The sequence below is a fragment of the Chiloscyllium punctatum genome, chromosome 26, assembly GCF_047496795.1.
Source record: "Chiloscyllium punctatum isolate Juve2018m chromosome 26, sChiPun1.3, whole genome shotgun sequence".
Classification (NCBI taxonomy): domain Eukaryota; kingdom Metazoa; phylum Chordata; class Chondrichthyes; order Orectolobiformes; family Hemiscylliidae; genus Chiloscyllium; species Chiloscyllium punctatum.
Genome location: NC_092764.1, coordinates 1,687,980 through 1,712,511, shown reverse-complemented (window position 1 = coordinate 1,712,511; position 24,532 = coordinate 1,687,980). Strand labels below are relative to the sequence as shown.

General features: G+C 43.7%; 1 protein-coding gene across 1 annotated transcript in view; it reads right to left on the bottom strand.

The window, feature by feature from the left end:
• Positions 1–1,779: 1,779 nt before the first annotated feature.
• The window catches only part of tat (tyrosine aminotransferase), an 89,404-nt gene continuing 66,651 nt past the window's right edge, over positions 1,780–24,532 (bottom strand). Inside the window, exons 10-12 of the mRNA XM_072595736.1 lie at positions 22,777–22,860; positions 22,601–22,699; positions 1,780–2,817 (exon numbers count right to left, since the gene is read on the bottom strand). Of these exons, the coding sequence (XP_072451837.1) occupies positions 2,668–2,817; positions 22,601–22,699; positions 22,777–22,860 (333 nt within the window). The 3' untranslated portion in view covers positions 1,780–2,667. The remainder of the gene's footprint in view (positions 2,818–22,600; positions 22,700–22,776; positions 22,861–24,532) is intronic.

The following is a 24,532-nucleotide window of genomic DNA, read 5'->3' as shown; positions in this document are numbered from 1 at the left end:
TCCCTTGAAAGGATTAGCGTCAAATTTAGCTTGATAATTGCTCATGTGAAACCTCATGAGACATTTTATTATGTTGAAGGTGCTGCATAAATTCACATTACAGTTGTTTTGATCTACGTCATTGTAATTCCCCAACAACATTGTATCAACATTGTTAACACAAGGACTAGACTGGTGCAAAGAAAGACCCTTATAGTACCACTATGATGGTATCCATTAACCAAGAACAACATACTGGCACAGTCACTTATACACATTTACATTGGCATATTACATTGGTTTACACAAATGTAATGCACCACCTTCAAGTTCCCCTCCAAGCCACTCAACATCCTGACTTTGAAATATATTGCTGTTTCTTCACTGGAATTCCCTCCCTATCGGCATTGTGGGTAATACCACAGCACATGGGCTGCAACAGTTCAAGAAGGGCAGCTCACCACCACCTTCTCAAGAGCAACTACAGACGGGCAATAAGTTCTGGCTAGCCCGCTACACTCACATCTCACAGATGAATGATTTAAAAAATACTCCCATATGAACACAAGGATGAGGACTTCCATTTCCTATACTTAACACAGTCACAATGCTCAATATATCCTTGAATTTAACTAATGACCAATAAACAATTGTAAAATGGGAAATGCAGCATTTATTATAAACACAACAACTCTTTATAATAATATTATTAAATAGGTTTTACAAAATATAACTTGTGAGTAGATCTGATGAAAAGAAAACCTGAAAAACCAGGCAACACAGAAGCAAAATTAATAATCAAAGTGAAATCTTTATCCAGTCTTGAGCTTAACTCCAGATTGCTTTACCCCATACGACCCATAGAAAGATGTGTTGAACATTTAGAGAGAATAGGACTTTTTCAGACATAACTCAGGAATAGAGAGCCACGGATCAGGTTTATTGATGACAGAGAGTTAGACAGCATAGCAAAGTGTAGATGAATACAGCAAGTTGTAAAGGAGTATTGTTCAACTAATGAGTGGGAAAAATGTGGCAAATGCAATTTAATATGCACTTATAGAAAGTCATTCACTTTGAAAGAGAGATCACAGTATGTTGAAATAATAAGAAGTCAGGAACAGTAGATGAGAAGAAAGATTTAGGGATCTAAGTATTGAAATCACTAAACTAGTGGACAGGTACTAAAAATTATTTAAAGGAATTATGGCCTTTATGTCAAGAGGCTGGAATACAAAGGGATGTCACTGGTATAAGCCGTTCTAGTTGATCTAGTCTGGTGTTCCTATATTCAGTTCTGGGCACATGCGAAGGAGTGGAACGTCGATTCATCAAATTAATCCTGGGATTCTCCAGGCAGATCAAAACTACTTCCTCTGGCAAGAAAGTCTAGAACAAGTAGCAATAACCTTAAAATTTGAGGCAGGCTGTTTTGCACAAAAGCTAGTGGACGTCTACCTTCATTAGAAAAACATTACTTTTGTCAAAGTTTTGAAATCAGAAATTGAGCTGAAATCGCTCATTTTCTACTTTATTCTTATGGCCACAAAATTTTGTGGCATCTTCCAGTATTCCAAAGGAGGATACTTTGGCCTAGTGGTATTACAGCTGTACTGTTAATCCAGAGGAGAAAGTGAGGACTGCAGATGCTGGAGATCAGAGCTGAAAATGTGTTGCTGGAAAAGCGCAGCAGGTCAGGCAGCATCCAAGGAGCAGGAGAATCGACGTTTCGGGCATGAGCCCTTCTTCAGGATTCCTGAAGAAGGGCTCATGCCCGAAACGTCGATTCTCCTGCTCCTTGGATGCTGCCTGACCCGCTGCGCTTTTCCAGCAACACATTTTCAGCTGTTAATCCAGAGACCCAGATAATGTTCTGTGGAACCAGATTCCAATCCCACCATGGCAGGTGGTGAAATTTAAAATTAATAGAAAAGAATCTGGAATTAAGAGTCTAATTATGATCATGAATCCATTGTCAATTTTCAGGAAAGCCTACCTGGCTCACTTATGTCCCTTACCTTGTCTGGCCTATATGTGATTCCAGACCCACAGCAATGTGGTTGACTCCTAACTGCCCTCTGGGATATTAGGATTGCAAAATAAATGTTGGTCAAACCAGTGATGCCCTTTCCCATGAACAGATTAAAAATAACGGTTCCTGTTTTCTGTATTTCTAATTGGTTAGTGGTGTAACATCAATCCCACTGAGTACTAAGTAGCACAACTTTCATCTGTGGAGCTGGTGAAACCTAAAATGAGGTGATTGATTCAGCCACCCTGTTTATGCTGCTCACTTGCAAGTGTCATACTGATTCTGCACTGTTCTGTAGGCTGAACTGTAATATGGACAGAGATGAGGAAAATATCCTTGGATGAAAAGTTATTCACCATCAAAGTGATTACATGATGTGTTATTGACTGTCAACAATGAAATCAGACTTAGAGCCATTTGATAGGAATTTCTCTGGAAAGAGTAAAAGAGGATGCAACCAATCTTTAGTAGACCAAGAGTCACCAGTTCACACCCAACACTACTAGAATGATCCAAATTAAGTTTCACGTGAATCACTTCACGTAAATAATGAACTTTGTACATAGTTTTAAATTATATTAAACTTGTGTTAAATAATTCAGACTGAAGCACAGCTCTTGTTACAACAGATGCCCAGCAAGTTGTTCAGCGCCTGCTCATTTGTCGCATTCAATATCAGCTGTGGTGCAATTCTCTTGAGGTTGAAAATGTTCCTCACAGAATTCACGAATGCGGTGACAAGCCTCAAGCATTAAGCCTTCTGGAACAGTTAACACCACTCTGAAGAAGTTTGGATATTCAAAGCACTGCAGACAAAATGATAAGTTATACACTACATACAAACATTTTGCATTTCTGAGTCACAAAGCAAATTTCTGGAGAAGCATTGATTTAAAATGTTATTTCTCATACAGTAACATGCTGATATCGCACAACCCTCACTGTAACTCTCTGATATATGCCACACTACTCACCTCAACACTGACATACCCCACACTCCTCACTGCAACACTTTAATACACCTCACACTATCTATTATAACTGTTGTGGTTCTGTTCGCTGAGCTGGGAATTTGTGTTGCAGACGTTTCGTCCCCTGTCTAGGTGACATCCTCAGTGCTTGGGAGCCTCCTGTGAAGTGCTTCTGTGTTGTTTCCTCCAGCATTTATAGTGGTTTGAATCTGCCGCTTCCAGTTGTCAGTTCCAGCTGTCTGCCGCAGTGGTCGGTATATTGGGTCCAGGTCGATGTGTTTATTGATTGAATCTGTGGATGAGTGCCATGCCTCCAGGAATTCCCTGGCTGTTCTCTGTTTAGCTTGTCCTATAATAATAGTGTTGTCCCAGTCGAACTCATGTTGCTTGTCATCTGAGTGTGTGGCTACCAAGGATAGCTGGTCATGTCATTTCGTGGCTAGTTGGTGTTCATGGATGCGGATTGTTAGCTGTCTTCCTGTTTGCCCACTCATCCACTGATTCAATCAACAAACATATCGACCTGGACCTAATATACCGGCCACTGCAGCGGACAGCTGGAACTGACAACCAGAAGCAGCAGATTCAAACCACTATAAATGCCGGAGGAAACAACACAGAAGCGCTTCACAGGAGGCTCCCAAGCACTGAGGACGTCACCTAGACAGGGGACGAAACATCTGCAACACAAATTCCCAGCTCGGTGAATAGAACCACAATAATGAGCACCCGAGCTACAAATCTTCTCACAAACTTTATCCATTATAACATTCTGATATAACCCACACTCCTTGCTGTAACATCTTGATACACTCCAAATCCTTATTGCCACACTCAGATATGCCCCTCTCCCCCTCATTGTAACACTGATATATCCCTCATCACTCACTGTAACTATCTGATATATCTAACACCCCTAATTGTAACACCAATATATCCCTTGTGGTTGGAGGGCCGCCTAGGAACCCTCCAACCACAAGGGATGAACTCAGGTTTCTCCAGTTTCCTCATTTTCCCTCCCCCCACCTTGTCTCAGTCCCAACCCTCGAACTCAGCACCACATTCCTTACCTGCAATCTTCTTCCTGACCTCTCCGCCCCCACCCCCACTCCGGCCTATCACCCTCACCTTAACCTCCTTCCACCTATCGCATTTCCAACACCCCTCTCCCAAGTCCCTCCTCCCTACCTTTTATCTTAGCCTGCTTGGCACACTTTCCTCAATCCTGAAGAAAGGCTCATGCCCGAAACGTCGACTCTCGTGCTCCTTGAATGCTGCCTGACCTGCTGCGCTTTTCCAGCAACACATTTTCAGCTCTGATCTCCAGCATCTGCAGTCCTCACTTTCTCCTTAATTCCATTTAACAAAGCTGGGCAAGTGCTCGAACTATCAGTAGGGTCCATTTTGAAGACAGCACTCATTAAACCAGTACAGTTGAAATTGTTATGGAAAAATACAAGAATGGACCTGAAATCAGAATTCTAAAGTGTGGAAAGGCTGGTTTTATATAAGGTCAGATATGACTTGCCAAACATGGATTGGGAGCGGATACTTCCAGATAAATCTGTGTCAGAACAGTGGGATGCACTCAAGAAGGTAATAGGGAGTGCATAGAGCCAACATGTTCCAATAAAGATAAAGGTGAGAACGAACAAATCCTGTGATCCCAGGCTAGCAAGGGATTATAGCACATCAAATAGAGAAACAAAGGAAGGCATTTGGTAGATTCCGAGGGCTCAAAACAACAGCAGCCTGAGAAGAGTACAGAAATTATCAGAGATAGGCAAGATGATTTTGTGCGGGGGAGATCATGCCTTACCAACTTAGAGTTCGTTGAGGAAGTGACCAAGTTAATAGATGAAGGATGTCATATACATGGACTTTAGTAAGGCATTTTGATAAGTTTCCCATGGTAGACTAATGGAGAAAGTGAAGACATATGGTGGGCAGGGTGTTCTAGCTAGGTGGATAAAGAACTGGTTGAGCAATAGGAGACAAAGAATAGTAGTTAAAGGGAGTTCCTCGAAATGGAGAAAGGTGACCAGTGGTATTCCACAGGGATCAGTGTTGGGGCCACTGTTGTTTGTAATATACATAAATGATCTGGAAGAGGGCACTGTTGGTATGATCAGCAGTTTGCAGATGACACAAAGATTGGTGGAGTAGCAGAAAGCATAAGGGACTGTCAAAGAATACAGGAGGATATAGATAGACTGAAGAGTTGGGTGGAAAAGTGGCAAATGGAGTTCAATCCAGACAAATGTGGGGTGATACATTTAGGCAAGACTAATTCTAAACTGAATTATACAATGAACAGAAGAGCCTTGGGAAAAGTTGATGGGCAGAGAGATCTGGGAGTGAGGGCGATTGTATCCTGAAGGTTGCTGCACAGGTGGATAGAATGGTCAAGAGGGCATATGGTATGCTTGCCTTCACTGGACAAGGTATTGAGTATAAGAGCTGGCAAGTTATGTTAATATTGTACAAGACATTGGTTCAGTCACATTTAGAAAACTGTGTACAGTTCTGGTCACCACATTACCAAAAGGATGTGGACGCTTTGGAGAGGGTGCAGAGAAGGGTTACGAGGATGTTGCCTGGTATGGAGGGTGCTAGCTATGAAGAGAGGCTGATAAGGTTAGGTTTGTTTTTATTAGAAAAAAGGAGATTGAGAGGGGACCTGATTGAGGTTTACAAAATCATGAAGGGTATAGACAGGGTGGATAGAGAGAAGCTTTTTCTCAGGGTGAAGGATTCAATAATGAGAGGTCACACTTTCAAGGTGAGAGGTGAAAACTTTAAGGGGGATACACGCAGCAAGTACTTCACACAGAGAGTGGTGGGTATCTGGAATGTGTTGCCAGCAGAGGTGATAGAGGCAGGCACAGTATATTCTTTTAAGATATGTCTGGACAGATGCATGTGTAGGTGGGAAGCAGAGGGATCCAGATGCTTAGGAATTGGGCGACAGGTTTAGACAGTAGATTTGGATCGGCCCAGGCTTGGAGGGCCGAAAGGCCTGTTCCTGGGCTGTAAATTTTCTTTGTATTTTGTTCTTTGTTCTAAAGAGTAAGGGGAAATTTGTAAAGGAAATGAAGAGAATAAAAAGGGGACATAAAGGATAATGGCAGATAAAATAAAGAAAAATTCAAAATTATTTTGCAGGTACAGCGGTAGTGGACAGCGGTGTTTTCCCTTTCACAGAAGGAGTGGGAGCAGCGGGGGAAGTGACGAGGACCAGAGGGGCAGCCGGGAAGGAAAGCAGTGAGCATTTATATCAGCAAGGCGGCTAAACCCGAGACTCTACAACTGTAGTGTCTCCCACCCCCCCTCCTCCTCTAACCTAGTTAATAAGGCAAGGTTCATTCTAAACTTCCTCTATGAATATAAGTTTGTTATTGGTTTTATAGCAACTTGAACTAAGCTTTCTACTTTAGTACTGAGTGGGTGTTCAGATAAGTCGGGTATGGATGCTAGGGCAGTTGCTTGCTCCTCCTGCAGAATGTGGCAGGTGGAAGACATGGCACACATCTCCACTGGCTACGTCTGTAGGAAGTTCACCCAACTCCAGCTCCTTGAAAACCGTGTTAGGGAATTGGAGCTGGAGCTGGATGAACTACGGATCATTCAGGAGGCTGAGGGGATAATTGAGAGGAGTTACCGGCAGTTGGTCACTGCTAAGGCTCAGGACAACGATAAATGGGTTACAGTCAGGGAGAGGAAAGGGGACAGTCAGTCAGTGCAGAGATCCCCTGTGGACATTCCCCTCAGCAATAAGTACACCATTTTGGATACTGCTGGGGGGGGGGATGACCTACCAGAGGAAAGCCATAGCAGTCAGTTCTCTGGCACTGAGCAAAGAAGGGAAGCGGGCAGAATAGAAAAGTACTCGTGGTAGGGGACTCGATAGTTAGGGGATTCAACAGGAGATTTTGTGGTCAGGATCGGGATTCCCGGAAGGTATGTTGCCTCCCTGGTGCCAGGGTCTGGGACGTCTCCGATCGGGTGTATAAAGTTCTAAAAGGGGAGGGCGAACAGCTAGAAATCTTGTTACATATTGGCACTAATGATATAGCCAGGAAAAGGATCGAAGATATAATATTTCAGGGAGTTAGGATGGAAGCTGCAAAGCAGGACGAACAGAGTTGTGTTCTCTAGTTTATTACTGGTGCCACAAGATAGCGAGGCGAGGAACAGGGAGCGGGTGCAGCTTAATACGTGGCTACGCAGCTGGTGTAGGAGGGAGGGCTTCAGATATGTAGATAATTGGGATGCCTTCTGGGGAAGGTGGGACCTGTACAAGATGGACGGGTTGCATCTGAACTGGAGGGGGACCAATGTCCTGGGTGGAAGGTTTGCTCGAGTAGTTTGAGAGAGTTTGAACTAGTATGGCGGGGGGGGGGGTGGAGGGGGGGGAGGGGGGCGTTGGTGGGAAACTGAGCTGTTTACTGGAGGTGAAAGTGGATGCAGATGAGGCTATAGCAAGAGGTAGAACAACTAGTGGGAAGGATTTTCCTGGCAAGGAACCAAGGTATCAGTTAAAGTGTGTTTGCTTTAACACAAGGAGTATCAGGAATAAAAGTGATGAACTTAGAGCATGGATCAGTACCTGGTGCTATGATGTTGTGGCCATAACAGAGACATGGGTTTCTCAGGGGCAGGAATGGTTGCTGGATGTTCCAGGGTTTAGAACATTTAAAAAGAATAGGGAGGGGGGAAAAAGAGGAGGGGGTGTAGCACTACTAATCAGAGAGGGGATCACAGCTACAGAAGCTTCCATTGTCGAGGAAGATCTGCCTACCGAGTCAGTATGGGTGGAAATTAGGAACAGCAAGGGAGCAGTCACCTCTTTAGGGGTTTACTACAAGCCCCCCAATAGCAGCAGGGAGATGGAAGAAAGCATAGGTCGGCAGATTTTGGAAAAGTGTGGACGTAGTAGGGTTGTTGTAATGGGTGACTTTAACTTTCCCAATATTGATTGGAACCTCCTTCAAGCAGAAGATTTGAATGGAGCTGTTTTTGTAAGGTGTGTTCAGGAGGGTTTCCTAATTCAGTACGTTGACTGGCCGACGAGGGGAGAGGCCATTCTAGACTTGGTGCTCGGCAATGAGCCGGGGCAGGTATCAGATCTTGTGGTGGGAGAGCATTTTGGTGATAGTGACCACAGCTGCCTCACATTCTACATAGCTATGGAGAAGGAGAGGATTAGGCAAAATGGGAGGATATTTAATTGGGGAAGAGGAAACTATGATGTGATTAGACATGAGTTAGGAAGCATGGATTGGAAGCAATTGTTCCATGGTAAAGGCACTATAGACATGTGGAGACTGTTTAAGGAACAGTTGTTGCAAGTGATGAATAAATATGTCCCTCTGGGACAGGCAAGAAGTGGTAAGATAAAGGAACCTTGGATGACGAGAGCAGTGGAGCTTCTCGTCAAAAGGAAAAAGGTAGCTTACATAAGGTGGAGGAAGCTTGGGTCAAGCTCAGCTCCACAGGATTACAGGCAGACAAGGAAGGAGCTTAAAATGGTCTGAGGAGAGCCAGGAGGGGGCATGAGAAAGGCTTGGCAGAACGGATTAGGGAGAACACAAAGGCATTTTACACTTCCGTGAGGACTAAGAGAATGGTCAAAGAAAGAGTAGGGCCGATCAGGGATAGCATAGGGAACTTGTATGTGGAGTCTGAGTAGGTGGGGGAAGCCCTAAAGTTTTTTGCTTCTGTCTTTACGAAAGAAACAAACTTTGTAGTGAATGAAACCTTTGAAGAGCAAGTGTGCATGCTGGAATAGATAGAGATAGAGGAAGCTGATGAGCTGAAACTTTTGTCAAACATTAAGATTGACAAGTTGCCAGGCCCGGACCAGATTTGTCCTCGGCTGCTTTGGGAAATGAGAAACGCAATTGCTTCGCCACTTGCGAAGGTCTTTTCATCCTCGCTCTCCACTGGAGTCGTGCCTGAGGACTGGAGAGAGGCAAATGTAATTCCTCTCTTCAAGAAAGGAAATAGGGAAATCCCCGGCAATTACAGACCAGTAAGTCTCACGTCTGTCATCTGCAAGGTGATAGAAAGGATTCTGACGGATAGGATTTATGACCATCTGGAAGAGCATGGCTTGATTAAATGCAGTCAACACGGCTTTGTGAGGGGCAAGTCATGCCTCACAAAACTTATCGAGTTCTTTGAGGATGTGACTAGAAACGTTGATGAGGGTCAAGCTGTGGATGTGGTGTATATAGACTTCAGCAAGGCATTTGATAAGGTTCCCCATGGTAGGCTCATTCAGAAGGTCAGGAGGAATGGGATTCAGGGGAACATAGCTGTCTGGATACAGAATTGGCTGGCCAACAGAAGACAGCGAGTGGTAGTAGAAGGAAAATATTCTGTTTGGAAGTCTATGGTGAGTGGTGTTCCACAGGGCTCTGTCCTTGGGCCTCTATTGTTTGTAATTTTTATTAATGACTTGGATGAGGGGATTGAAGGATGGGTCAGCAAGTTTGCAGATGATACAAAGGTTGGAGGTGTCGTTGACAGGATAGAGAGCTGTTGTAGGCTGCAGCGGGACATTGACAGGATGCAGAGATGGGCTGAGAGGTGGCAGATGGAGTTCAACCTGGATAAATACGAGGTGATGCATTTTGGAAGGTCGAATTTGAAAGCTGAGTACAGGATTAAGGATAGGATTCTTGGCAGTGTGGAGGAACAGAGGGATCTTGGGGTGCAGGTACATAGATCCCTTAAAATGGCCACCCAAGGGACAGGATTGTTAAGAAAGCATATGGTGTTTTAGCTTTCATTAACAGGGGTATTGAGTTTAAGAGTCGTGAGATCTTGTTGCAGCTCTATAAAACTTTGGTTAGACTGCACTTGGAATACCGCGTCCAGTTCTGGTTGCCCTATTATAGGAAAGATGTGGATGCTTTGGAGAGGGTTCAGAGGAGGTTTACCAGGATGCTGCCTGGACTGGAGGGCTTATCTTATGAGGAGAGGTTGACTGAGCTCGGACTTTTTTCATTGGAGAAAAGGAGGAGAAGAGGGCACCTAATTGAGGTATACAAGATAATGAGACGCATAGATAGCGTCAATAGTCAGAGACCATTTCCCAGGGCAGAAATGACTAACACGAGGGGTCATAGTTTTAAGCTGGTTGGAGGAAAGTATAGAGGGGATGTCAGAGGCGGGTTCTTTACACAGAGCGTTGTGAGAACATGGAATGCGTTGCCAGCAGCAGTTGTGGAGGCAAAGTCATTGGGGACATTTAAGAGACTGCTGGACATGCATATGGTCACAGAAATTTGAGGGTGCATACATGAGGATCAGTGGTCGGCACAACATTGTGGGCTGAAGGGCCTGTTCTGTGCTGTATTGTTCTATGTTCTATGTTCTATGTACATTGAATTATATTTACTTGAGTTCAGCATAGTTGTACCTGATCCAGGTTTTTTACTCTGAAACTGAATGCTAAATTCTAACCTGTTATGTGATATATTCCAAGGGGAAGTCTTACTCTGGGATCATTTATTAAACATGCCAGATCCAAACTACCCTGATCATTTAGTATCATAAAAATATGAGCATTAGGAGCAGAAGTAAACACGGAGTAGGCCATTCAGTCCCTGAGGCTAGCTCTGCCTTTCATTAAGATCGCAGTTGATCTGATTATGATCTTAACATCACTTCCGGGCTGACCCATAACCACTGAGTCCCTTATCAATTGAAATCTGTCAAATTCAGGAGAAAGATTTGAAAAGGACACGAGGGCAATTTCTTTTACACAGAGAGTGGTACGTGTGTGGAATGAACTGTCAGAAAAAGTAGTGGATGCAGGTACAGTTACAACATTTAAAAGGCATTTGGATAAGTTCATGAATAGGAAAGGTATGGAGGGATATGGTTCTGGATTAGTGGTGCTGGAAGAGCACAGCAGTTCAGGCAGCATCCAAGTAGCTTCGAAATCAATGTTTCGGGCAAAAGCCCTTCATCAGGAAAAGGGCTTTTGCCCGAAACGTCGATTTCGAAGCTACTTGGATGCTGCCTGAACTGCTGTGCTCTTCCAGCACCACTAATCCAGAATCTGATTTCCAGCATCTGCAGTCATTGTTTTTACCTCATGGAGGGATATGGGCCAAGGGCAGGTAGGTGGGATTAGTTTAGTTTGAGAACATGGTCAGCGTGGACAGGTTAGACTGAAGGGTCTGTTCCATGTTGTATGACTCTAGAAACATATTCAATAATTCAGCCTCCACTGCTCTTTGGGGAAGAGAATTCCAAAGGCTAATAACACTGAAAGAATATGTTCCTCCGCAGTGGGCGCTCAGAGAGGGGAGCTGGAAGGTAAGCGGAGACCAGTTTAAATTAACGTTTTTCTTTTCGCAGTCTGTTTGTTTTCAACTAGGAGCGGGAACCAAGAAGTTGTCAACAGAGGCTTCTGGGAAGGTAAGAAGTTTGAGTGGAGAAGGAACCTGAGACTTTGGATTAGTGGTGCTGGAAGAACACAGCAGTTCAGGCAGCATCTGAGGAGCAGCAAAATTGACGTTTCGGGCAAAAGCCCTTCATCAGGAATCCTGAAGAAGGGCTTTTGCCCGAAACGTCAATTTTGCTGCTCCTCAGCTGCTGCCTGAACTGCTGTGTTCTTCCAGCACCACTAATCCAAAATCTGGTTTCCAGCATTCGCAGTCATTATTTTTACCTAAGGAACCCGAGACACTACACGTGTCTCCCTCAGACCCTCCCTCCTCCTCTAACCTAAAAAAAAGGACTCAGTTGGCTGAACAGGTAAGCTACTCAGTGTTCTTGTTTTGGAGACTAAGTGTAGAGTTATGGCAGCGCAGGCAGTGGAATGTTCCTCCTGCAGGATGTTTGAGGTAGGGGTGACCACCGATGCTCCTGCCGACTTCACCTGCAGGAAGTGCAGCCAGCTCCTGCTCCTCACAGACCGCGTTAGGGAACTGGAGCTGGAGTTGGATGAACTGAGGATTATTCGAGAGGCTGAGAGGGAGATAGATAGAAGCAACAGGGACATAGTTACACCAGAGAACAGAGGTAGCTGGGTAACAGTTAGAGGTGGGAAGGGGAGGAAGCAGAGATCCCCTGTGGTCGTTCCCCTCAACAATAAGTATACCGCTTTGGATACTGTTGGGGGGGGACGGCCTAGCAGGGGTAGGCTGCAGTGACCGGGTCTCTGGCACGAGGTCCGGCTCTGAGGCCCAGAAGGGAAAGGGGGAGAGGAGGAGAGCACTAGTTATAGGAGACTCTATAGTTAGAGGGACAGACAGGCGGTTCTGTGGACATGGGAGAGACTCTAGGATGGTTTGTTGCCTCCTGGGTGCCAGGGTCCGAGATGTCTCGGACCGTGTCTTCAGAATCCTTAAGGGGGGGTGGGTGTGCAGCCAGAAGTCGTGGTGCACATTGGCACCAACGACATAGGTAGGAAGAGGTTTGGGGAGGTCATTCAGGAGCTCAGGGAGTTAGGCTGGAAGCTAAAACCTAGGATGGACAGAGTCATCATCTCTGGGTTGTTGCCGGTGCCACGTGACAGTGAGACAAGGAATAGGGAGAGAGTGCAGTTGAACACGTGGCTGCAAGGATGGTGTAGGAGGGAGGGCTTCAGGTATTTGGACAATTGGACTGCATTCTGGGGAAGGTGGGACCTGTACAAACAGGACAGGTTGCACCTGAACCAGAAGGGCACCAATATCCTGGGAGGTAGGTTTGCTTGCACTCTTTGGAGGGGTTTAAACTAATTTGGCAGGGGGATTGGATCTGGACTTGTAGTCCAGCAAGTAGGTTAGCTGTTTTTCAGGATGTCCAAGAATGTAGGGAGGCTGTGGAGAAGGTAGCACTGACAGGGAATATTTGCGGACACAGAGATGGGCTCAAGTGTGTATACTTCAACGCAAGGAGTATCAGAAATAAGGCGGGTGAACTTAAGGCGTGGATTGGTACCTGGGACTACGATGTTGTGGCCATCACGGAAACGTGGATAGATGAGGGACAGGAATGGTTGTTGGAGGTTCCTGGTTACAGATGTTTCAGTAAGATTAGGGGGGGTGGTAAAAAAGGAGGCGGGGTGGCGTTGCTAATTAGAAATGGTATAATGGCTGCAGAAAGGCAGTTCAAGGGGGATTTCCCTTTGGAGGTAGTATGGGCTGAAGTCAGAAATAAGAAAGGAGCACTCACCTTGTTGGGTGTTTACTATAGGCCCCCCAATAGCAGCAGAGATGTGGAGAAACAGATTGGGAAACAGATTTTGGAAAGGTGCAGAAGCCATAGGGTAGTAGTCATGGGCGATTTCAACTTCCCAAATATTGATTGGAAGCTCTTTAGATCAAGTAGTTTGGACAGGGTGGTGTTTGTGCAGTGTGTCCAGGAAGCTTTTCTAACTCAGTATGTAGATTGTCCGACCAGAGGGGAGGCCATATTGGATTTGGTACTGGGTAACGAACCGGGACAAGTGATGGGCTTGTTAGTGGGTGAGCATTTTGGTGATGGTGACCACAATTCTGTGACTTTCACCTTGGTTAGGGAGAGAGATAGGTGTGTGCAACAGGGCAGGTTTTACAATTGGGGGAAGCGTAAATACGATGCTGCAAGACAGGATCTGAGGAGCATAAATTGGGAGCATAGGCTGTCAGGGAAGGATGTCATTGAAATTTGGAACTTTTTCAAGGAACAGATACGACGTGTCCTTGATATGTATGTACCTGTCAGGCAGGAAAGAGATGGCCGTGTGAGGGAACCTTGGTTGACAAGGGAGGTTGAATGTCTTGTAAGGAGGAAGAAGGAGGCTTACATAAGGTTGAGGAAACAAGGTTCAGACAGAGCATTGGAGGGATACAGGATAGCCAGGAGGGAGCTGAAGAAAGGGATTAGGAGAGCTAAGAGAGGGCATGAGAAATCTTTGGTGGGTAGGATCAAGGATAACTCCAAGGCCTTTTATGCATAAGTGAGAAACATGAGAATGACGAGAACGAGGGTAGGTCCAATCAAGGACAGTAGTGGGAGACTGTGTATTGAGTCAGAAGAGATAGGAGAGGTCTTGAATGAGTACGTTTCTTCAATATTTACAAATGAGAGGGACCGTATTGTTGAAGAGGAAAGTATGAAACGGACTGGTAAGCTAGAGGAGATACTTGTTAGGAAGGAAGATGTGTTGGGCATTTTGAAAAACTTGAGGATAGACAAGTCCCCCGGGCCTGACAGGATATATCCTAGGATTATGTGGGAAGCAAGAGTGGAAATTGCAGAACCATTGGCAATGATCTTTTCGTCTTCACTGTCAATGGGGGTGGTGCCAGGGGGCTGGAGAGTGGCGAATGTTGTGCCCCTGTTCAAAAAAGGGAATAGGGATTACAGGCCAGTTAGTCTTACTTCGGTGGTAGGCAAAGTCATGGAAAGGGTACTGAGGGATAGGATTTATGAGTATCTGGAAAGACACTGCTTGATTAGGGACAGCCAGCACGGATTTGTGAGGGATAGGTCTTGCCTTACAAGTCTTATTGAATTCTTTGAGGAGGTGACCAAGCATGTGGATGAGGGTAGAGCAGTGGATGTAATGTCAATGGATTTTAGTAAGGCATTTGGTATGGTTCCCCATGGTAGGCTTATGCGGAAAGTCAGGAGGCATGGGATAGTGGAAAGTTTAGCCAGTTGGATAGAGAACTGGCTAACCGGTCGAAGTCAGAGAGTGGTGGTAGATGGTAAATATTCAGCCAGTTACAAGTAGTGTTTGGCAGGGTTCAGTTCTGGGTCCTCTGCTGTTTGTAATTTTTATTAATGACTTGGAAGAGGGAGTCGAAGGGTGGGTCAGTAAATTTGCAGACGATACGAAGATTCGTGGAGTTGTGGATAGTGAGGAGAGCTGTTGTCGGCTGCAAAGGGACTTAGATATGATGCAGAGCTGGGCTGAGGAGTGGCAGATGGAGTTCAACCCTTCAAGTGTGAGGTTGTCCATCTTTGAAGGACAAATAAGAATGCAGAATACAGGGTTAACGGTAGGGTTCTTAGTAAGGTGGAGGAGCGGAGGGATCTTGGGGTCTATGTTCATAGATCTTTGAAAGTTGCCACTCAGTTGGATAGAGCTTGTAAGAGGGCCTATGGTGTATTAGCGTTCATTAGCAGAGGGACTGAATTCAAGAGTCGTGAGGTGATGTTGCAGCTGTACAGGACCTTGGTAAGGCCACATTTGGAGTACTGTGTGCAGTTCTGGTCGCCTCATTTTAGGAAAGATGTGGAAGCTTTGGAGAGGGTGCAGAGGAGATTTACCAGGATGTTGCCTGGAATGGAGAATAGGTCGTACGAGGATAGGTTGGGAGTGCTAGGCCTTTTCTCATTGGAATGGCGAAGGATGAGGGGTGACTTGATAGAGGTTTATAAGATGATCAGGGGAAAAGATAGAGTAGACAGTCAGAGACTTTTTCCCCGGGTACAACAGAGTGTTACAAGGGGACATAAATTTAAGGTGAAGGGTGGAAGGTATAGGAGGGATGTCAGGGGTAGGTTCTTTACCTAGAGAGTGGTGGGGGCATGGAAAGCGCTGCCTGTTGGAGTGGCCAAATCAGAATCATTGGTGACCTTTAAGCAGCAATTGGATTGGTACATGGATAGGTGCTTAAGCTAGGACAAATGTTCAGCACAACATCATGGGCCGAAGGGCCTGTTCTGTGCTGTATTGTTCTACGTTCTATGTTCTCATGTCCATCTTATATGGAAGATCAAAGTCCCCCAAGAAATGAAACATCTCTCACTATTATCCTGTTAAGCCCACCCAGAGCTTCATATGTTTCAACAAGATCACGTCTCATCTACAAATTTTGAAACTGTTCTGTAAAGCAAAATCTAGATCACTATGTCAATATATGGAACTGTAGGAGATGGTGAGATTCTAAGTGAATATTTCACATCAGTATTTACTGTGCAGAAAGATGTGGAAACTAGAAAACTCAGGGAAATAAATAGTGATGCCCTAAAATCAGTCCACATTATAGATGATGAGGCGTTGGAGGTCTTAAAATGCAGAAGGGTAGATAAATCCCTGGGATCTGATCAAGTGTATCCCAGAACATTGTGGGAAGCTAGGACAGAAATATCAGAGTTATTTGTATCATTAACAGCCACTGGTGAGGTCCTGGAAGACCGCAAGAGTGACTAATGTGCCAATATTTAAGAAAGGCTGTATGAAAAAGCTAGGGAATGTCAGACTGGTTAACCTAATATCAATGGTAAGTTAGTTGTTGGAGGCGATTGTGATAGATATTATCTACATGCAAGGAAAGGAAAGGACTGAACAGGGATAGTCAACATGGCTTTGTGTGTGGGAAATTGTGTCTCACAAACTTGAATGATTGTTTTGAAGAGGTGACCAAGAAGATAAGAATAGAATCATAGAGTCATAGAGATGTACAGCATGGAAACAGACCCTTCGGTCCAACTCACCCATGCCAACCAGGTACCCCAATCCAATCTAGTCCCACCTGCCACCACCTGGCCTATATCCCTCCAAACCCTTCCTATTCATATACTCATCAGATGTCTTTTAAATGTTGCAATTGTACTAGCCTCCACCACATCCTCTGACAGCTCATTCCATACATGAACCACTCTCTGAGTAAAAACATTGCCTCTTAGGTCTCTTTTATATCTTTCCCCTCTCACCCTAAACCTTTACCCTCTAGTTCTAGACTCCCCCACCCCAGGGAAAAGACTTTGTCTATTTATTCTATACATGACCCTCATGATTTTATAAACCACTATAAGGTCACCCCTCAGCCTCCAAAGCTCCAGGGAAAACAGCCCTAGCCTATTCAATCTCTTCCTATAGCTCAAATCCTCCAACCTTGGCAACATCTTATAAATCTTTTCTGAACCCTTTCAAGTTTCACAACATCTTTCCAATAGGAAGGAGACCAGAACTGCACACAATATTCCAACAATGGCCTAACCAATGTCCTGTACAGCTGCAACATGACCTCCCCAACTCCTGTACTCAATACTCTGACCAATTAGGAAAGCATACCAAACACCTTCTTCACTATCCTATCTACCAGCAACTCCACTTTCAAGGAGTTATGAATCTGTACTCCAAGGTCTCTTTGTTCAGCAACACTCCCTGGATAGTGGTAGACATTGTCTACATACACTTTAACAAGGCCTTAGACAAGGTGGCGCATGGTAGTCTGAGTAGTAACATTAAATCACATGGGATCCTGGAGAGCTAGCCAATTGGATACAAAATTGGCTTGACTGTAAGAGACAGAGGGTGGTGATAGAGGGTTGTTGTTCAGACTGCAGGCCTGCAATCTGTGGTGTAACTCCAGAATTGGTGCTGCATCTAGTGTTGTTTGTCATTTATATGAACAATCTAGATGAGAATACAGGTGGTATGATTAGTTAGTTTGAAGATTATACCAATATTGGTGGCATAGTGGAAAATGAAGGAGCTTATCTAAGGAGAGCTTGCATAGACTGAGACCGTTTTCCCTTGGAGGGTAGAAGGCTGAGAGGGACCTTACATAGATTTACAGAGATCAAATCATGAAGGTGAATATCCAATGTCATTTCCCAGGGTTGGGGTTGCACGGTGGCTCAGTGATTAGCACTGCTGTCTCACAGTGCCAGGGACTCAGGTTCAATTCCAGTCTCAGGCGACTGTCTGTGTGGAGTTTGCACATTCTCCCCGTGTCTGTGTGGGTTTCCTCTGGGTGCTCCGGTTTCCTCCCACATTCCAAAAGATGTGCAGATTAGGTGGATTGGCCATGCTAAATTGCCCATAGTGTTAAGTGCATTAGTCAGGGGGAAATGTAGGGAAACGAGTCTGGGTGGGTCAGTGTGGACTTGTTGGGCCGAAGAGCCTGTTTCCACACTGTAGGAAATCTAATCTAATCTAGGATAATCAAAACTAAAGGGCATAGGTTTGAGGTGATAAGGTAAAGATTTAAAAGGGACCTGAGGGGCAACATTTTCACACAGAGGGTGGTATGTATATAATATAGGCTGCTAGAAGAAGTGGTAGAGGTGGGCACAAATACAACATTTAAAAAATATTTGAACAAGTACATGGATAGGAAAGGTTTAAATGGATATGGACCAAATGTAGGCAAATGGGACTAGTCCAGTTTAGGGAAACCTGGTTGGTATGGGCGCGTTTGTCTGATTGGTCTGTTTCCATGCCATATGACACTATTGATATATATATCAGAAGGAGCAGGGGTCCTAATGCAGCCCCCCTGGAAAACCCCAACACAAACTACCCTCTCCTCTGAAAAGTACCATTTCCTGACATTCAGCCAATTCTGTATCCATGTTGCTACTATCCCTTTTATTCCAAGATGTATAATTATCTTCACAGATCTGTTTTGTGGCACTCTATCAATTGTCTTTTGGAAGTCCATGTACACCACATCAACTATATTAGTTTCATCAAGCCTCTTTGCTACCTCATCAAAAAAACTCAATAAGATGGTTAAACATCATCTTCCTTAAACAAATCAATAATGGTTATCTTTAGTTAATCTGCAGGTAACTTACTGATTGTTAATTTTGTCTCAGATTAGCAAGTTTTGAGAAGAGTTGTAGCTCAGGTTGAGGTTCTGGGTATAGGTTTGCTCGCTGAGCTGGAAGGTTCATTTTCAGACATTTCGTCACTCTACTAGGTAACATCTTCACTGGGCCTCAGGCGAAGCAATGTACATGATTCCTGTTTTCTATTTAAATGTTTGGGTTTCTTTGGGTTAGTGATGTCATTTCATGTGGTGATGTCATTTCCTGTTCTTTTTCTCAGGAGATGGTAGATGGGGTTTAACTCAATGTGTCTTAAATTATTGTTTCTAAAATATTCCCCACCAAGGTTAAATTGGTTGTTGGGTTTACTTTTAATCCTCTTTTAAACATAAGTGTAAGATCTAAATTCTCCAGTCATTTGGCACCATCCTGAGTCTAAAAAAAATTGGAAAATTAAGGATTGTAGTTCTGCAATGCCACCTCCATCCTACCCCTTAACCTGCATCTCATCCAATCCTGAAAACTTAACAACTTTAAGTCCTGCCAGCCTATCTTCATTAATTTTTACCAATCAACTGTTTCAACACTATTCTCTTCCACTATGATTTGAGCAGCATTTTTTTTCCTGTAAAAACAGATGGTTGGTAGTTATTTACTATCTCAGTACCTAACCTATGCCCTCTGTTGTCATACATAATATCCTTCTTAAGCCCTTAGTCAATTTCAAACCTTCTTTTGGATTCCCAGTCGCCTTTCCTAATCTCCCTTTAATTCTCTTTTTTTCTTTTTCAATTTCCCACCTGAACCTTCAACATTAAGCCTGGTTTTCAATCATGTTATTCACTCAACAATTTTCATGTTTTTGCAACGTTTGTGAAGATCTGTAGCTCAGGTTGAAGTTTAGGGTGTAGGTTTGCTCACTGAGCTGTAGGTTTGATATCCAGGTGTTTCATTACCTAGCTAGGTAACATCATCAGTGGCGACCTCCAAGTGAAGCAAAGCTGTTTTCTCCTGCTTTCCGTTTATATCTTTCTCCTGGATGGGATTCCTGGGGTTTGTGGTGATGTAATTTCCTGTTCGTTTTCTGAGGGGTTGAGAGATGGTATCTAGATCTATGTGTTTGTTTATGGGGTTGTGGTTGGAGTGCCAGGCCTCTAGGAATTCTCTGGCATGTCTTTGCTTAGCCTGTCCCAGGAGAGATGTGTTGTCCCAGTCAAAATGGTGTTTTTTTTCTTCCATGTGTAGGGCTACGAGGGAAAGAGGGTCGTGTCTTTTTGTGGCTAACTGGTGTTCGTGTATCCTGGTGGCTAACCTTCTTCCTGTTTGTCCTACGTAGTGTTTGTGGCAGTCCTTGCATGGAATTTTGGAGACAACATTGGTTTTGTCCATGGGGTGTACTGGGTCTTTTAAGTTTGTTAGTTTTTGTTTGAGAGTGTTGGTGGGTTTGTGTGCTACTAGGATTCTGAGGGGTCTTAGTAGTCTGGCTGTCATTTCTGAAACTTCTTTGATGTATGGTAAGGTGGTTAGGGTTTCTGGCTGTGTTTGGTCTGTTTGTTGTGGCTTGTTCTTGAGGAATCTGCGCACTGTATTTTTTGAATACGTTGTATAGGTGGTTCTCCTCTGTTTTGCGTAGTCCATCTGTGCTGCAGTGTGAGGTGGCTCATTGGAATAGTGTTCTGATACAGCTTCGTTTGTGTGTGTTGGGATGGTTGCTGGAGTAGTTAAGTATTTGGTCAGTGTTTGTTGGTTTTCTGTATACGCTGGTTTGTAGTTCTCCGTTGTCCTTTCTTTCTACTGTGATGTCCAGAAATGCAAGTTTGTTGTCAGTTTCTTCCTCCTTGGTGAACTTTATGCCTGTGAGGGTGTTGTTGATGATGCTAAATGTCTCTTCTATTTTGTTTCGTTTTGTGATGACAAAGGTGTCATCTACGTAGCGGACCCAGATTTTTGGTTTGATGGTTGGTAGGGCTGATTGTTCTAGTCTTTGCATTACCACTTCTGCTATGAATCCTGATAGTATCAGAACACTATTACAAACAGGAAGAAAGTTAGCCACTAGGATACACGAACACCAGCTAGCCACAAAAAGACACGACCCTCTTTCCCTCGTAGCCCTACACACGGAAGAAAAAAGCCACCATTTCGACTGGGACAACACATCTATCCTGGGACAGGGTAAACAAAGATGTACCAGAGAATTCCTAGATGCCTGGCACTCCAACCACAACGCCATAAAAAAACACATAGATCTAGATACCATCTATCAACCCCTCAGAAAATGAACAGGAAATGACATCACCACAAACCTCAGGAACCCCATCCAGGACAAACATATAAACAGAAAGCAGGAGACAACAGCTTCGCTTCACTTGGAGGTCGCCACTGATGGTGTTACCTAGCCAGGTAATGAAACGTCTGGACATCAAACCGACAGCTCAGTGAGCAAACCTACACCCTAAATTTTCATGTTTCTTTTTGATTTTGATTTGATTTATTATTGTCACTTGTACCAATATACAGTGAAAAGTATTGTTTTGTGTGCTAATCAGACAAATTGTACATTACTTATGTATATCAAGGTAACAGAACTAAATGTAGAATAGAGTGTTACAGCTACAGAGTAGGCGCAAAGAAAGATCAACTCTAATACATGAGAGGTCTGTTCATAAGTGTGATATCAGTGGGGAAGAAGTTGCTCTTGAATCTGTTGCACTGTTTTTTCAAATGTTTTCATCTTTTGCTGATAGAGGACAGTGGAAGAGTATAATCAAGGTGAAAGGTGTGGGAGCTTCATCTTGCTTCTGTATCTCTTTTGTCAGAGAGGGAATGCTGGATTTATTCTACCTGCAGGTCTACAATCCTCCTAAAGTTGTAAATTATCCTCTATTTGTTAATTCTATCCTGTCGATTTCCTGATATGATCATAAGGCATAGGAGCAGAAACTAGGCCATTCAGCGCATCGAGTCTGTTCTGCCATTCAAACATTGCTAATAGGGTTTTTCAACCCCATTCTCCTGCTTTCTTCCCATAACATTTGATTTCCTTGACAATCAAGAACCTAATGTATCTCTGTTTTAAATCTATAAGTTTTACATATATATATATTCTCTTTGACATTAAGACTACCTTGTCTCCTCTGTGAGATTCCCCATTCTTCTCTTTTGTAGTAGTTCCACTTTAACAGCTGAGTAATTTTTCCATAGTATGGGGAAGGGTAATGTTCTGCCTGCACTCCGTGTTGAGATGCTGGGTACATGTATGACCTTAGCATTTTTAATAAATCTGTCCTTGGCAGGTCTCACTGTAGCTCACAACAGCTGAGAACTAAAATAAAAGCAAAATGTGCTGGATCTCAGCATGTCTAGCAACATGGAATCATACAGCTTGAAAATAGACCCATTGGTCCAACTGGTCCATCCTGACCAGATATCCTAAATTAATCTAGTCCCATTTGCCAGCCTTTGGCCCAAATCCAACTAAACCCTTCCTATTCATATACTCATTCAGATGCCTTGTAAATGCTGTAGTTGTACCAGCCTCCGCCACTTTCTCTGGCAGCTCACTCCATACATACACCACCCTTTGTGTGAAAATGTTGCCCCTCAGGTCCTTTTTAAATCTTTCTCCCTCTCGCCCTAAACCTAAGCCCTGTAGTTTTGGACTCTCCTATCCTGGGGGAAAACACCTTGACTATTTATCTTATCCATGCCCCTCAGTCTCTATAACATCTATGGGAACAGAAACCAAGTTTCCAATCAGGTGTGACCTCTTCAGGATGGGACATTCGCTTGAAATGTTGATTTTATTTCTCCCTACACAGACACTGCTAGACTTGCTCAGTTTTTCCAGCACATTATGTTTTTTATTACTGATTTGCAGCATCTACAGCAACTTTGTTTTTACTTTATTTGGGGACTGCCTTCTGCTGATGGCCCTGAGGGGAGTGAGAAGCCAGCAAGAAAAGCATCGGCATCTTTTCTGTTGTCATAGGTAGTCACAACACCACAAAGAAAGGTCATCATTGAACAGTGGGATTCCAGGCCTAAATACTTCCTCCAACCTCACTGCAGAATTAGTTTTAAGACAAAGCTCTAGGTTACGTTTATGAAATGGAGTTACCGTTGCAGGAAGACAGAAAACTGACTGTTCCGCGATCAACCTTTCAGTAAAGTCAATGTCACTCTCAAATTCTGGAAAATCATCCATATCAATTCCAACCTGGAACAAAGGGATTACATCAGTCAGGTCTTTGAGATTTTGAAGCTTTTGTCTTTTTGTAGCTTGACACAACTCACCATCAAGTACATGGCTCCGCATGGTCTGATTGGCTGTAAGCCAGGAACCATTGAGAGGGCATCAAAACACAGTTCAGCGTTGTACTGAGGAAAGAAAAGTCAAAATTAGCTTGGCCTTCATTTCAGCTTCAATAATCTTTCCTAATTACTCCTATGAATAATCTGCACTTTCTTGAAATAAATGCATTTGCATCCATTTTTCACCAATACTGAGAAACACTCAGCCCAGACCTTTGACCTAAAAGGCACTTGACTCATTTTATAGTTTGTTTCATTATTACTCTACAGTCCTGCAATGATTCATTCTATACCCTCACCTGTTAAAATCCCCAGAAACACTCTCACTCCTGGATTATCTCCCTGGAGCTCCCTCACTCCTGGACTGACCCCCATCCCCTGCTCAATCCTGGACTAACCTTCTCCTTCCTCACTCCTGGATTGCCTCCCTTGAAGCCCTTCACTCTTAGATTGCCCTCCTTCTGCCTTACTCATGAAATCCCTTCGAGCTCCGTCTCCTTTTACTGACAGAAGCCCCAGACAATGCAATGCCAGTGACAGTTCAGACTTTTAGGAATTGTAGTGTGGGAAACTTTTTGAAATATACGTTTTCAAGATTTACATTTCAGTTGTTAATTATTTCCTGTGCTCTGATGCGTTTTGACTACACCATTGTATGATAATGAAGAGAATTGAAAACAGTTGAAAGATGGCAAATTGCATGCGGGTAAATCTTACAAATCCCTGGCACAATGCTAAAATGATGGGTGTGTGTACTCCTAGTTATCCTGCAATTCAAAGATTCTGTTTGTCAAAAAGAGCAGGTGAAATCAAACATCCAATAAATGTTGGAAAACTGCCTAATTGAATCCAGTCATAGAAACTGGAGCTTTCTTGTAGTCTTAGAACCGAAGCCTGATAGTTCGATCAGGTTCTGCAATAACCACAGAGAGATTCACTTTAGTAAGAAAGGCAGATCCCTACTCAATTCCTCGCTTGGAAGGCTACATTTAGAGGTTGGCAGTCCATATTTATTAACAAAATAGATTTATTAAGGGGATATTGACAATTCCTTTAACACCTGGGCTAAAGAGATATCAGGCTTTGTTACAAGGAGCAGTCTTTCCCAATTCTGTGTTATGCAGTTTTGTCTAAAGTCAGTGCTCCAACTACTTTTCAAGATTGATGGAACATTGGCAGACAGTGTTCTTAATTGTGTAGCTTACTTTAACAATGATTTAGAGGAGCTGGTGTTGGACTGGGGTGGACAAAGTTAAAAGTCACACAGCACCAGCTTATAGTCCAACAACATCTGATGAAGAAACATCATTTTGAAAGCTAGTTCATCCAAATAAACCTGTTGGACTATAACCTGGTATTATGTGATTTTTAATCTTGACAATGCCACCTCAGAGGACTGCTTGAACAACTTGAAGCTTTGGAATAGGAAGAAACCTTGCAGCACTTTGACCCTATTAAACAGGAACAGGAGGAGGCCATTATAGCAGTCAGCTCCACCATTCAACATGATTGTGGCTAATCTTTAGCTTCAGATCCACCTTCTTGCCCATTCCCCATATCCCTCAACTCCTTGAGAGACTGAAACTCTATCTATTCTGGCCTTAAAACATTGAACAATATTGTGTGTGTTTTGGGTTATTTAGAAAGATCAACACTTGGAGGAAGCAGTGAGGATGGCAAGAGCACCAAATGTACTCTGGGTCGGGGATTTCAACATCCACCACCAAATGTGGCTTAG